The sequence below is a fragment of the Dioscorea cayenensis genome, unplaced genomic scaffold, assembly GCF_009730915.1.
Source record: "Dioscorea cayenensis subsp. rotundata cultivar TDr96_F1 unplaced genomic scaffold, TDr96_F1_v2_PseudoChromosome.rev07_lg8_w22 25.fasta BLBR01000910.1, whole genome shotgun sequence".
NCBI classification, from domain to species: Eukaryota; Viridiplantae; Streptophyta; class Magnoliopsida; order Dioscoreales; family Dioscoreaceae; genus Dioscorea; species Dioscorea cayenensis.
In genome coordinates this window covers 92,011-106,350 of record NW_024087301.1, presented here as the reverse complement: position 1 = coordinate 106,350, position 14,340 = coordinate 92,011, and the positions used below count along the sequence as shown (strand labels likewise).

General features: G+C 35.4%; 2 protein-coding genes across 2 annotated transcripts; both read left to right on the top strand.

Moving 5' to 3' along the window:
- The first annotated feature begins 4,364 nt into the window (after positions 1–4,364).
- Positions 4,365–10,064, top strand: LOC120255259 (disease resistance protein RPH8A-like). Its single transcript, XM_039263121.1, has 4 exons — positions 4,365–4,932; positions 5,125–5,962; positions 6,088–6,375; positions 9,635–10,064. Exons 1-4 carry the CDS (start codon positions 4,365–4,367, stop codon positions 10,062–10,064), a joined length of 2,124 nt encoding a protein of 707 aa, XP_039119055.1.
- On the top strand, positions 9,577–14,030 carry LOC120255248 (probable disease resistance protein RXW24L). The gene is given in 5 exon segments (XM_039263113.1): positions 9,577–10,082; positions 10,286–10,388; positions 10,811–11,153; positions 12,111–12,483; positions 12,486–14,030. Coding segments are annotated over 3 exon segments (2,004 nt in total). The 5' UTR covers positions 9,577–10,082; positions 10,286–10,388; positions 10,811–10,863; the 3' UTR covers positions 13,827–14,030.
- Positions 14,031–14,340: the final 310 nt, after the last annotated feature.

Below are 14,340 nucleotides of genomic sequence, written 5' to 3'. Positions count from 1 at the left end.
CATACATACATGTATATGAGTATATGTATATGTGTGTATATATGCATATATATATATGTATATATGTAGATGTGTATATATGTATATGCATCTATGTATATATATATATATGTAAACGTACCTATGTAGGTTTATATAAATATAAATATATATATAAGTGTGTAAGTATATGCATATGTAAATATATATATATATATATATATATATATATATATATACATCATTTATGGATTTTCAATTCTCGGGATTTCGATTTACACTCAATTTGGACGTAGGTCTAAATACATATGTGAGAGTAATTTGGTTTTATCTTGGTGTTTTAAAATTCTTCAAACTAAATAAAATTTTTTTGAATGTGGTATTTAAAATATAACTTCAAATATCATAAAATAAACACTGCTTTCGTGAAACTTAGTCGTTAAAGAACAATTAAAATAAAAATAAAAAAGTGCCTTAACATATACTCCATCGCTTTCTTTATTCTTTTTTATTAAATAATAATAAATGTGTTTATTTAAATAAAAAAAACCACCTATATATGATCAAATGGGGGCGTTTTTTTTAATATTACTTATTTTAAATTTAATTACATACGTGCAATTAAATAGAAAATAAGTAATATTATAAAAAAAAACAATATTTTCAAAACCGGACCGGAAAGTGAACCGGCCAAACAATTGGGTCATGAGTCAATTGGTTGGACCGGATGACCCGGTTTGGTTGAATCGGATTCTGTAATATATATATATATATATATATATATATATATATATATATTAATACAAGTATCAATTATCCAAACCCACATATATTCCAAGGCTAATTCAAACATGATATGCCAACATGCTACTTAACATGAACATGATATGCAAAATTATCATCCCACCAATTCACATGTGATATTATAAATATATATATATATATATAACATGATATATATATATTTATAATACATGTTGTTATCACCATCACATCAATTCAGCGAGAGCCACACCGCGCAAGTCATCGTGCCAAGAAAATTAAAGATGGTGAAGGGTACAAGTGTAAATAAAAAAGATATGAACTTTTTTTTATATATAAGAAGCTTTGTAGCCATTTGTAAGTAGTCTAGTTGTTGAGGGAACGTTTAAAAAAAAATGCCTTAACATATATTCCATTGTGTTTTTTAATTCTTTCATATTAAATAATAATAAAAGTTGTTTGGATGAATAAAGAAATCACCCATGATCAAAGCACCCCTTTATTTCTTTCTTCTTTTCAATATTTTGTGTTGATTAGAAGCCATCATCAAATGTACTATCTTCAAATTAATAGAAAGAAAAAACTGATTTTCATCTCTTGCAATAAGTGAATCAAGAGAGGGAGAGTGTGTGAGGGAGATGGCAATCTGCTGGTAACACACGTTGAGTGTGAGGAAGCGGAACTAGTGTAGCAATTCATCGAACACTCAGTGTGCAATATCACAATACCTAGCAATCACACAATGAATAGGCAGATGCAAGAATAACATACAACCAATCTCATAAGAATAAAGTAAGAGACACCAATTTAACGTGGTTCGGCTAAGATCAAGCCTACATCCACGGGAGAACAATGCTTCACTATATCATGGGGGAATAACAAGAGTACAAAAGTATAAGAAATAGGCAAAAAGCCACAAGAGAGTTACCAAGCTCTAAGAACAAGCTTTACCTCAAAAACAAGGGTCTTACCTTGCTTTAATGAGATCAAGTAAGAACAAAAGCTCTCCTCTACACCACTCTTTCCACTCTCTAAAATACAAGAGAATTCTCCCTCTCTATCTCTCTCTCTCTTTTCTCTCATTACACAACACCCAACAAACATAACCCTATATAAACAATAGAGCAATCTAGACCGTTGGATTAAAAAAGATCAAGATTTGATTTAATCCCAAGGATATCAAGCCAATATCTAACAACACCCTTCATTAGGACCTTTTGGGAGGAGCCATTATTTGGTGCGCATAACAAAACATCATTAAATTACCAGAATTATGTACCATTTTATTTGTTTATCTATTTTACAACTCTTTTGTGAAATAGCATTTGTGACTTTTGCATAAAAAAAAACATATATATATATATATATATAATAAATTACGAAAGCGTCCGAAGCTAGTGAAAATTAGCCTTTGACGTGTATACAAATATAATAATTCAACATGGAGCAACACGGAGATATGATTTGATCATCTTACCTGTTTAACAATCATCTTATTAATCATCTCAGTTGTCTAACAACTTATATATATATATATATATATATATATATATATATATTCTCCTCGAATTAATTATTATATATATATTAACAAAAACACCCTCAGCTTCATCTCGGACAAGTTGACTTTTTCGCACCACATGGCCACACCAAAATTTCACATGCCTTTGGGGCCCTTTCTGCATAATAACAAAGGCGATATTATGTACTACTATATTTGTTTATCAATTTTACAACTCTTTTGTGATATAACACTTGTCACTTTTGCATAAAAAAATCATCCTATATTCTATCTAAATTAGGAAGGTGTCTTAAGCTAGTGAAAATTAGCCTTTGACGTGTATACAAATATAATAAATCAACATGGAGCAAAACGGAGATATGATTTAATCATCTTAGCTGTTTAACAATCATATCTTATTAATCATCTCAGTTGTCTAACAACATATGTATATATATATATATTCTCCTCGAATTAATTATTATATATTAAAAAAAAAAAAAAACCACCCTCAGCTTCATCTCGGACAAGTTGACTTTTTCGCGCCACATGGCCACACCCAAATTTCACATGCCTTTGGGGCCCTTTCTGCATAATAACAAAGGCGATATATTGGATAACTGACACCACCCATGCACCCATGATGAAAGCACCCAGCTTTATTCAATTCCTTCATGTTTTTTTTATATTCTGCCTTGCAATTAGAAGCCACCCTCAAATTAATACAAAAGAAAAAAACTCAGCTTCATCTCTTTCAATCAGTCAATCGCGAGAGAGAGAGAGAGAGAGAGAGAGTGAAGGAGATGGCTGAATCCGCTGTTTCACAGGTGGCAACCAGGCTTGCCGGGCTCTTGTCACAAGAATTCGGTTGTTGTATGGAGTGCGTGATGAGGTGGAGTGGATGGAAAGAGAGCTCCGTAGGGATTAAATGCTTTCTCAAGGATGCTCGATGCAAAAAGGAAAGAGAGATGAAAGGGTGAAGAACTGGGTGAATGAAGTAATACAAGTTGCTTACCTATCTGAAGACGCCATTGATACTTTCCTCATTAAGGTTGATCATGATCAGTCCCATGGTTGGCTGAGTCTCATCAAATACTGGTAAGAATAAAATAGTTTTTTTTTTTTTCCATTGTGCCTTCACTTGTATAGGTTTTTAGGGTTTAATTTTAGGTCATTTATCAAACGAACACATTAGATAGGAGGTTCATAAAAAGTAATTTTTTATTTTAATTAATGTGCATAAGTATGGAAAAAAACTCAAATAAATTTTAAAATATAGAATAGGAATAAATTGATTGAAAACAATTCAATAGTGTTGGAGTATAGGGCTGACAAAAAAATGTACAAAAATATATGTATATATATATAGAGTAGAAAACTTTTTAGAGAATTTATCACTAACCAATATTTGCTTAGTGTAAGTGGTTAGGTACCTATAATTTTCAATAAACAATACATTATACATATATATAAAGTATATTACGTAGTATACTTTGGTTTTTTTTTTATTGAAATTATTCTGGAATTTGAATTTATTATTTTAATTTTTTTTGGTTTGCCTTTCCTCCTCTCTTAAGAATTTCTCCATCCATGGCTCTACTTTCACATGAACCATAACTTCCTATTTTTGATTTAACACTTTTTTTTTTTGATAGGTTTAACCCAAGCGCGTTGGTAGCAAGGCATAATGTTGGTGTGGAGATTGGTAAGATAAAAGGAAGGCTTAATGAGATCAAGGATGCCAGAGAGAGGTATGGGATTCAAAACTTGGGTGAAGATGGAGATGCTTCCAACTTAGTATCCATAATAAGGAGACCCCATTTCTCACCTCAATATTCTGATGATGCTGATGTAGTCGGGCTCTTTAATGATCAGAAGATCCTACTGAGACGACTGATTGATCAACAACAACAAAGGCTTTGTGTCATTAGCATAGTTGGCATTGGTGGTCTTGGCAAAACCACCCTTGCACGGAAACTCTCTCGTGACAATCTTTGTTAGCAATCATTTCCACAAAGCGCATTTGGGTAATGATCTCTCAAGAAAAATAGTTTAATAGGGCTTCTCGAGAAAGATGCTTGAAGAATTTCGGGAAGATTGAAAAAGGAGAAGTTGGAGAAAAATGACAGAAAATGATTTGATAGACATGCTTAATAACTCACTAAGAACAGAAAGGTTTCTTATTGTATTAGATGATATTTGGCTAGAGGATGTATGGAATCAGATGCAAAGAAGTTTTCCGGATGTGAACAATGGAAGTAGGGTCTTGATCACCACTCGGTTTCTTAATGTTGCAAAGGGAGCAGATCCAAGAAGCACTCCGTACCAACTTCCGCTTTTGAATGATGATGAGAGTATGAAGCTTCTTCTCAAGAAGGCTTTTCCTTATGAAGATGTTGAGGCAAATTTCACCAATGAATTGCTTGATATCGGCCTTCGTCTCATGCACAAATGCGGTGGCCTACCTCTGGCTTTAGTTGTTCTTGGAGGTCTCCTATCTATTAAAGACAAAACACCTGTTGTGTGGCGAAGAGTGTTGGAGACGATGGATTGGGCGGCAGAAGGAAGACAATGCCAAGAAATACTTGCTTTGAGCTACAAAGATCTTCCATATAATATGAAATCATGTTTTCTTTATTTGGGTGCTTACCCGGAGGATTATGACATCTCCGGCAAGATGTTAATCGAGGGCAATGGATTGCGGAAGGCTTCATACCACGGGGAAGAAAAAGAAGACCATGGAGGATACGGGGGATGCTATTTTTAGAGGAGTTGATTCGGAGGAGCTTGATTCATGTAAAAAAACCGGGGAAAAAAACAATGGCGAGTGTAAAAGAAATGTGGCGTCCATGATCTACTTCTAGATTTTGCAAGATCTGCAGCTAAGAAAGACATCTTCCTCACAGTTTGCTCCAATGAAAATGATCAACCAACTTATTTGGCGTCGTCTCGCCGTGTGTCTTTCCACAACGTCAAGAGCACCAAGATCGATGAAATCCTCTCTACAATGCATAGACTCAGGACTTTGATGACATTTGGTCAATCTCGTATTCCAATTGGTTCTTCAATATTTAGATTTGAGCTTCTAAGGGTGCTTGATTTGACTGATTTCATTGATGTACAAATACCAAAAGAGATCAAGCTCATGATCCATTTACGTTATTTAAGACTGGGGCATGCTGATCGGCGCCTACGGTCACGGTACTGGCCCAAACACTTACACCTACCATCGTCGGTAGGAAACTTTCAATCCTTAGAAACTGTTCTTCTAAGCGAAGTAAGAGAGATACCAATCACACTATGGAAGATAAAGACACTAAGACATGTACAATTCTGGCAGTGCAAACCACCACAAAGTGTTGAGCTAAAAAATCTCCTCACACTTGAGTTTGTAGAATTTGGATCCTATAAAACAATAAACTGGAGGTTTCCCAAACTTAGGAAGTTGAAAGTGGAGATTAATGAAAAACACCATGGAACAATGCTAACCCATCTACTATGTGAACTAGACCATCTTATCAGCTTGTTTATAAAGGCCACACAAGGCTGCCATATAGAGATCAACACCAAGGACTTTCCATTTCACAAGCACCTCCTCTCATTGACGTTATTTGGATTTTGGCCAAATGGGGACACCATATCTGAATTCCCAACTTGTCTCACCAAGCTTGAACTCTGTGATTCTGGATTGGAGGAAGACCCAATGCCCAAATTGGAGAGGTTAAAAGTACCTTGTCACTCTCAAACTCCATAGAAATGTGTATCTCGGGAGAAAAATGGTATGCTCTACTGGTGGATTCCCTAGTTTGAAAAATCTGTTCATTAACGAATTGGTTTCTAAAAAGCACTTCGATTATACTTGTTCTATCGGACCCGGATACTATGTTTAAGGATTACGCATTGCCCAATCTTGAGGAGTGGAGGGTAGAGAGAGGTACAATGCCCAAGCTTGCTTTCCTACAATTAAGTTCATGCGAGGAGCTATCAGTGTTCCCAGATTTGCAACATGTGATGAGCCTTCAGGAATTAGAGTTGTTTGACTTGCCCGAAGAGCTCATGCTCAGGTTGCAGAGGGAAGCGGGGGAAGATTGGTACAAGATTCAACATGTGCCAAGACTCACCCTTGAAGAATGGTGAGCGTTGAAGGCCAGTTAGATATCCCTTGTTGGTGTTGTTTATCTTGTTCAACTTTGTTATCTTTATTATATTTGTTATTGTGTATTTGTTTTTCATTTCCTTAACTTTTATGGCGTCTAAAAAGAAAGAAAAACTTTGAGGTCAAAGTGAGGCCTCTCATTGATTTCATGTCACTTGATGTACTCCTTTTTCTTTTTGTTTTTTGTTTTTTTTAATTTCCTTTGATATCAAAGTGTGCTCTCATTATGTACAATGATTATGAATAAAATGTTCCTCTTTGGTTTAAACATAAAATCAGGATCAATGGCAAATTTTAAGGCACATGCATTACCATCTTTTGCCTTTTTCACCTGCCTTTGGGTTCTCATATGTGTACAATGATTGTAAATAATGGAAATTTCTAAATTTTTCATAACATAAGATGATAACGTATGTTTAATCATTAATTTCGTATTCATGATCAACGTATCTTTTACCAAGTTAATTATATACATATAATTTTCCATATGTTTACAGTTAAAAAAAAAGAATATATAATTTTCTCTTTTTATTATTATTTAATAAACTTGGATAAATCAATATTTTATTAAAAAAAATTGAATTTTTCTCTTTTATCGTTATTCTCTTCTCAATGAAAGAAAAAGAAAAACTATCTTTTCCTTTTAGTAGTTAAGTTGCATCGCATATATTCATTCTTTGTTTATTAAATTTTGGTTTTCTCATTTACACATCATTCATAAAACTAAGCTCTACCAATAGTATTTGCCAATGTGGGAAATCTTAATTTATCTACCAATAGACATTGGTTTTTCCATCTAGTACCGCTATTAAAATATTATTAAAAGAGGGAAAGAAATAAAAACCAGTTCACTAATTAAATAACTATCATTTTTTAATAAATCAATGATTTATCTATTTTGATGCCCACGTGACTGAGGTGGCTCAGGACGGTAGTGGGGAGTAGTCTTTTTTTTATGTGGTCAGGAGGAGACCCGTTGTTCCTCCCTTTTGCGATTTTTTGTTGCTCCACAGCTAGTGGACGGATGTTGTACTTTGTTTTGACTTTGCTCTTTTATCGATTGTGGTTTATCCACCTTTTAAAAAAAATATGATTTATCTATTTTTATTAAAAAAAATAAAATAACTAACACTAATTAAACAAATGAGATCTCGATCCAAATTGGATCTCGACCGGAAATCTAAACTAATCTTCCTCTCCATCGCATTCCTTTACCAGTGTGCCCCAACCTTTGCTAGTGATTGTGTGCCGAATCAATGTAGCCCTAGGCCAAGCCACCACCTCCGCTAGTGAGGGAACAACATCCACCAATCGTCCTTCTCCCATGCACTTCTCGCTCCACATCTATGCAGCCTTAGTCCAATGAGCTAACTTGAAGATTCCATATGCCAACGACCTTCGGGTCTATTGGTACATGGGTCGCCGATAGAGCTCTCACAGAGTGGTGAGAGTTCGATTCTCGGCTGAGGGCACATTTCTGGTAGTTGTGAATAGTGGTTGTGTACGGGTGGTTCCAGCGGCCACGTGAGCGCGACCCCGTCCTCACTTGTTCCACCGAGGCTTGTGCACGCACAGGGGTCTCTAGTGGGTTCGCCCGCTCTTCTTCCCTCAACTTGAAGATTCCATAACATGAACTAATTAATGGATATAATGCAATGTTAATTACTCTCAAATGTGATTCACCTGGTAAACATAACAATAAGGGCCGCCATACATATATTGTCTTGAATAAATTTGAGACAATGTCCTAGTTACAAAATGCGGAAATTTGTTTCTTATATGTTCTACAGTGCTCAATCTAGTGGAGTTATCGTTGGAAGGGAAGCTCCCCATTCTACTTTATTAATCATCACTTCTAGTTAACTGATTATAAGATCTATTCAAAGTTTAAACCCAGACTTAGCATATCATTGATCTGTTTTTGTTAGTGACATTTATTCTTTAGTGTTTGTGATGGTCGGGGCAAGAAGGAATAATAGGCCATTGAAAAGAAAAAAAGTAGAAGCAAAAATAAAGAACCAAGTCGATGAGTCCAGGACAACATTTGAAGCTCGAGAATTCTTAATATAGCAAAAGCATGATTATTCGTCGTAACTAATCCTTAACTCTGAAGTAACAAAACAGTTGTCTAGGGTTGGCTTTTCTATAGTAGGGTTTATTTTATGTCAAACTTCTTAAATACTATGTAAAGAAGCAAGTTCAACCCATTATCATTTTGTTTAATATGTACAACAGTTATGAAGAACAAATTGTTGCTCTTGTAAATTTCATATAATCAATGAAATTTAAAGTTTGTTGCTTCTTATCATAATTTTTTTTTGTATTTAGTATAATCAATGGAATGAATGCAATTATTATAATCAGGAAATAGAAAATTCATGCCACAAATAAATGACTTTGGCATTGGCTGCACTAATTGGAGATCAAGAGTACTTACAATGTGAATGTTTTTGATGAAAAACTATCAATTGAGTACAATGTGGCTGATGTTGAAAATTTTGCTCAAAATGTGATTGTTTTGCTGCTAATGGTTTGAAAGTCTACTTCAAGTTAACTGATTGTTTTTGATTGAAAAAGGTGAAACTTTTGTTACAATACATTCCATTTAGATGAAAAATTGAGTACATTGTGACATTGATATAGATTGTTTTGTTTAATATGTGATTGTTTTTGTTGTCTGATTGGTTTTGTTAATCATAGTTTGAATATGTACATTAAATTAGCTATAATAGGCGCATCCTCATAACTTGTGAAAGAAAATTATCAATTTCAATTAAAGGGTTGAATTTTTGTTACAATGCATCTTGCTTAGATTGGAATTGTCTACAATGTACATTGCTATTGATTAACCATCCATAATACAAACACTAATTGATAAATAAAAAAAATAAAAAAAAAAGATATACTATGCTTCTCTACCTGATTGGGCTGAGATAGAAGGCAAGTTAGAGGATCACAAACCTTGCCATGTTTCCCTCATCATCCAATTTGGCAATACTTTTGACTTATTTCTCTAGCCCAGGCTGTTCCTCTAGTTTGATAAATTGATTAATTTGTTAAATAGAGAAAAAAATAGTAGTAGTTCTGGAAAGTTTTTCAGAAGAGGGACTAAAAAGTAATTTTATTAAAATAATAAAAAATAATTAAAATAAAATAATTTTAAAAAATGAACAAAAATAATACATCATTCGCTTGAGCCCCAACCAAACCCTGCCGCCTTTGTGCTCCAACCCCAGCGATCTCTCCCTCAGCGCCTCCTTCGGCGGCACCGTTGCCGGCGAAGCCACGGCCGACGACGGCATCCTCGCGGGATTCTTCTCGATCGTGGCTTCCCATCGCCGATCCCTTGAGCTTCCCATCACCGACAAGCTCGAAGCCATTCGCGAAGAGAACGCCGAGCTCCGCATCGCTAAGAACAACTTCGCCAAACTCCTCTCCAAAATCCCCATCACTGGAGGTACACCTCGATTCATGCCTCCGATTTCAACTTTGCCCTTATCTTGCATCTCATTCTTGAAGAAACTGAAGAAGCTGATGGCCGCCCAAACGGGAACGAGGGACGACAAGATCCGCATCCAGAAGTGGTACAACATCTACAAGGACCATATCACTCTCAAGGACTACGAGATTCACGACGGCATCGGCCTCGAGCTCTACTACAATTGATCCATCATCTCAATCTAGGTTTATCCCTGCTTTTTTTATGTGTTTAGATCACTCGGATTTCAAATGGGATTGGTGTGGGAGTGTGCTTCAATCCATTTGTGGAATGGAGGGGCAAGGTTTTATTTAGTCCAAGTTGGTTTGCTTGTTTGGTTTTTTCTTGTTATAAGATTGAATTTTATGATGTATATACTAAATTCATTTGCTTTTTGTGTGTTTAACAGAAGATCAAATATGGTGTGGTGAGCATGCAAGATTTAGCTTGGGATGTGTTGACTTGGGAAAAGTTTTACCTGAGTGGCCGCTTGCAAAAACCTGTACTTTGAGGTGTGCTAGTTGTTTATTGTTTATGTTGTGTTATATTTTTCCTTTTTTTTCATCAATAGGTTCATATTCACTTTAAAGTAATTTATGTGGGATTGTTATCTTGACAATTGTGCCCTATTTTGATCATGTTATGAGGAAGGAGGGATTCAATGGCCTGATTTTATGCTTCTATGTATAACATTATACTTATCGTCAATCAGTTTTAAATGAAATCCTAATAGCTTTGGTTGGTGCTTGCTCGGTTGATATATGTCTGATTTTCAATGTGACTTGCTTGGATGAATAAAGAAATCATCCATGATCAAAGCACTCCTTTATTCCTTCCTGCTTTTCAATATTCTGCGTTGATTTGAAGCCGTCATCAATTGTACTATCTTCAAATTAATGGAAAGAAAAAACTGATTTTCATCTCTTGCAATCAGTGAATCAAGAGAGGGACAGTGTGAGAGAGAGCAGTGGAGAGTGTGAGAGGGAGATGGCTGAATCCGCTGTTTCACAGGTGGTAACCAGGCTTGCCGGGCTCTTGTCTCAAGAATTCTGGTTGTTGTATGGATTGCGTGATGAGGTGGAGTGGATGGAAAGAGAGCTCCGTTGGATTAAATGCTTTCTCAAGGACGCTGATGCAAAAGGAAAGAGAGATGAAAGGGTGAAGAACTGGGTGAATGAAGTAATACAAGTTGCTTACCAAGCTGAAGACGCCATTGATACTTTCCTCATTAAGGTGAATCATCAGTCCAATGGTTGGCTGAGTCGCATCAAATACTGGTAAGAATAAAGTAGCTTTTTTTTTTTCCATTAAAGTAAGTAAAAGTAACAATTATATCGTCACCTTGTCTGAGTTTTGAGGTTTAATTTTGAATTTTCTATGAACAAATTTTAGAATTCGATTTCAGATTTTCTATGAAACAAATGCATCACAAGGGGGATTCCTTTGAAGTAGTCAAGAAAGGCGGTTGATAATTTTTTTTAATTCATGTAAATAATAAAGAAAAACACCTGAATCAATTTTAAATTATAGAGCAGGACTAAATTGATTGAAAACAATTCAATAATATATATATTAAGAGAGAAGAAAGATTTTTAGAAATTTTATCACTAATAAATATTTGCTTAGTACAAGGGGTTAGGTTTTTATTAAAAAAAAAAAAAAAATAGAAAACAGCGGGTTATGTACTTAGCCAGTGTATGGGTAGGTGTGAAGTTGAAACTCCATTTTTATATATTGTATCAGTACTATTTATGCATTGTTCAGTGGGTTTTTAGTGGAAGAAATTTTATTTTTTATCCTTCTAGGGTTGTATGGTAGCAATTTACTATCGTGGGATGATCATTAAATCATCGTAACTGGTGCACATTTGGAGTTGTTAATCCCTTAACGACACTTGTCATTATCGTAAAAAAATAAATCACAAAGTAATTGAGATAAATGGAGATGATTATTCAAAATTATCAAATTTAAAATTTAAAATAAAAAAAACTCATCTTATTATTTTCAATAAAGAATGCTTTATATATTTATATATAAAGTATATTACGTAATATTATCATGGAGGAATGTTATATATATATAACCTAGTTTGAATATTTGAATTTATTATTATTATTATTATTATTATTATTATTATTATTTATCCTTTCCTCTTAAGAATTTCTCCATCCATGGCTCCACTTCCACACATGAACCAAAATTTCCTATTTTTGATTTAACACTTTTTTTAATAGGTTTAAACCAAGCGCGTTGATAGCAAGGCATAATGTTGGTGTGGAGATTGGTAAGATAAAAGAAAGGCTTAATGAGATCAAGGTTAGTAGAGAAGCCTATGGGATTCAAAACTTGAGTGAGGATGGAGATGCTTCCAACTTAATATCCATAATAAGGAGATGCCATTTCTTATATCAATATTCTGATGATGCTGATGTAGTTGGGCTCTTTAATGATCAGAAAATCCTACTGGGACAACTGATGGATCAACAACAACAAAGGCTTTGTGTCATTAGCATAGTTGGTACTGGTGGTCTTGGCAAAACAACCCTTGCATGGAAACTCTACAAGCCTATGGTGGTCTTAGCAATCATTTCGACAAGCGCATTTGGGTAACAGTCTCTCAAGAAAATAGTTTAATGGAGCTTCTTAGAAAGATGTTTGAAGAAGTTCGTCAGATTGAAAAGGAGAAGTTGGAGAAAATGACAGAAAATGATTTCATAGACATGCTTAATGACTCACTAAGAGCACAAAGGTTTCTTATTGTATTGGATGATATTTGGCGAGAGGATGTATGGAATCAGATGCAAAGAAGTTTTCCGGATGTGAACAATGGAAGTAGGGTCTTAATCACCACTCGGTTTCTTAATGTTGCAAAGGGAGCAGATCCAAGAAGCACTCCGTACCAACTTCCGCTTTTGAATGATGATGAGAGTATGAAGCTTCTTCTCAAGAAGGCAAAGCCTTATGAAGATGTTGAGGCAAATTTCACCAATGAATTGCTTGATATCGGCCTTCGTCTCATGGACAAATGCGGTGGCCTATCTCTGGCTTTAGTTGTTCTTGGAGGTCTCCTATCTATAAAAGACAAAACACCTGTTGTGTGGCGAAGAGTGTTGGAGACGATGGATTGGGCGGCAGAAGGAAGACAATGCCAAGAAATACTTGCTTTGAGCTATGAAGATCTTCCGTATCATATGAAATCATGTTTTCTTTATTTGGGCGCTTACCCTAAGGATTATGAGATCTCTGGCAATGAGTTAATCTGGCAATGGATTGCAGAAGGCTTCATACCACAGGAAGAAAGAAAGACCATGGAGGATACAGGGGAAGCTATTTTAGAGGAGTTGATTCAGAGGAGCTTGATTCATGTAAATATGAGGAAAAACAATGGGAGTGTGAAGAAATGTGGCGTCCATGATCTACTACTGGATTTTACAAGATCTACAGCTAAGAAAGACATCTTCCTTACAGTTTGTTCCAATGAAAATGATCAACCAACTTATTTGACGTCGTCTCGCCATGTGGCTTTCCACAATATCAATGACACCAAGATCAATGAAATCTCTAGAGTCTATACAATGCATGGACTCAGGACTTTGATGGCATTTGGTCTACGTTATCTTTCAATTGATTCTCCAATATTTAGATTTAAGCTTCTAAGGGTGCTTGATTTGACTGAGTCAATAAGATTACCAAAACAGATCAAGCTCTTGATCCATTTACGTTATTTAAGGCTGGGCGATGTTAATTACCTACCATCGTCGATAGGAAACTTTCAATCCTTAGAAACTGTTCTTCTAAGTCATGGAAGAGAGATACCAATCACACTATGGAAGATGAAGACACTAAGACATGTACAAGTCTTGCGGTGCAACCCACCACAAAGTCTTGAGCTAAAAAATCTCCTCACACTTGAGAATGTAGCATTCGGATCCTATAAAACAATAAACTGAAGGTTTCCCAACCTTAGGAAGTTGAAAGTGTTTATTGATGAGGAACACCAGGGACCAATGCTAACCCATCTACTCTGTGGACTACACCATCTTATCAGCTTGTGTATACAGGCCGCAAGAGATTGCTCTATAGAGATCAACACCAAGGACTTGCCATTTCATAACCACCTCCTCTCGTTGACGTTATTTGGATTTTGGAGAAAGGAGGGCTCAGTATCTGAAATTCCCCAACTTGTCTCACCAAGCTTGAGCTGATGTATTCTAGATTAGAGCAAGACCCAATGCCCAAATTGGAGAGGTTACAATACCTTGTTACTCTCAAATTCTTGGGAAATGTGTATCTTGGGAAAAACCATGGTATGCTCTCATCGGTGGATTCCCTAGTTTGAAAAGTCTGTTCATTGACAGCTTGTGGGATGACGACGCAATGCCCAATCTTGAGGAGTGGAGGGTAGAGAGAGGTGCAATGCCCAAGCTTGCTTTCCTAAAATTAAGTTCATGCAAGATGCTGAAA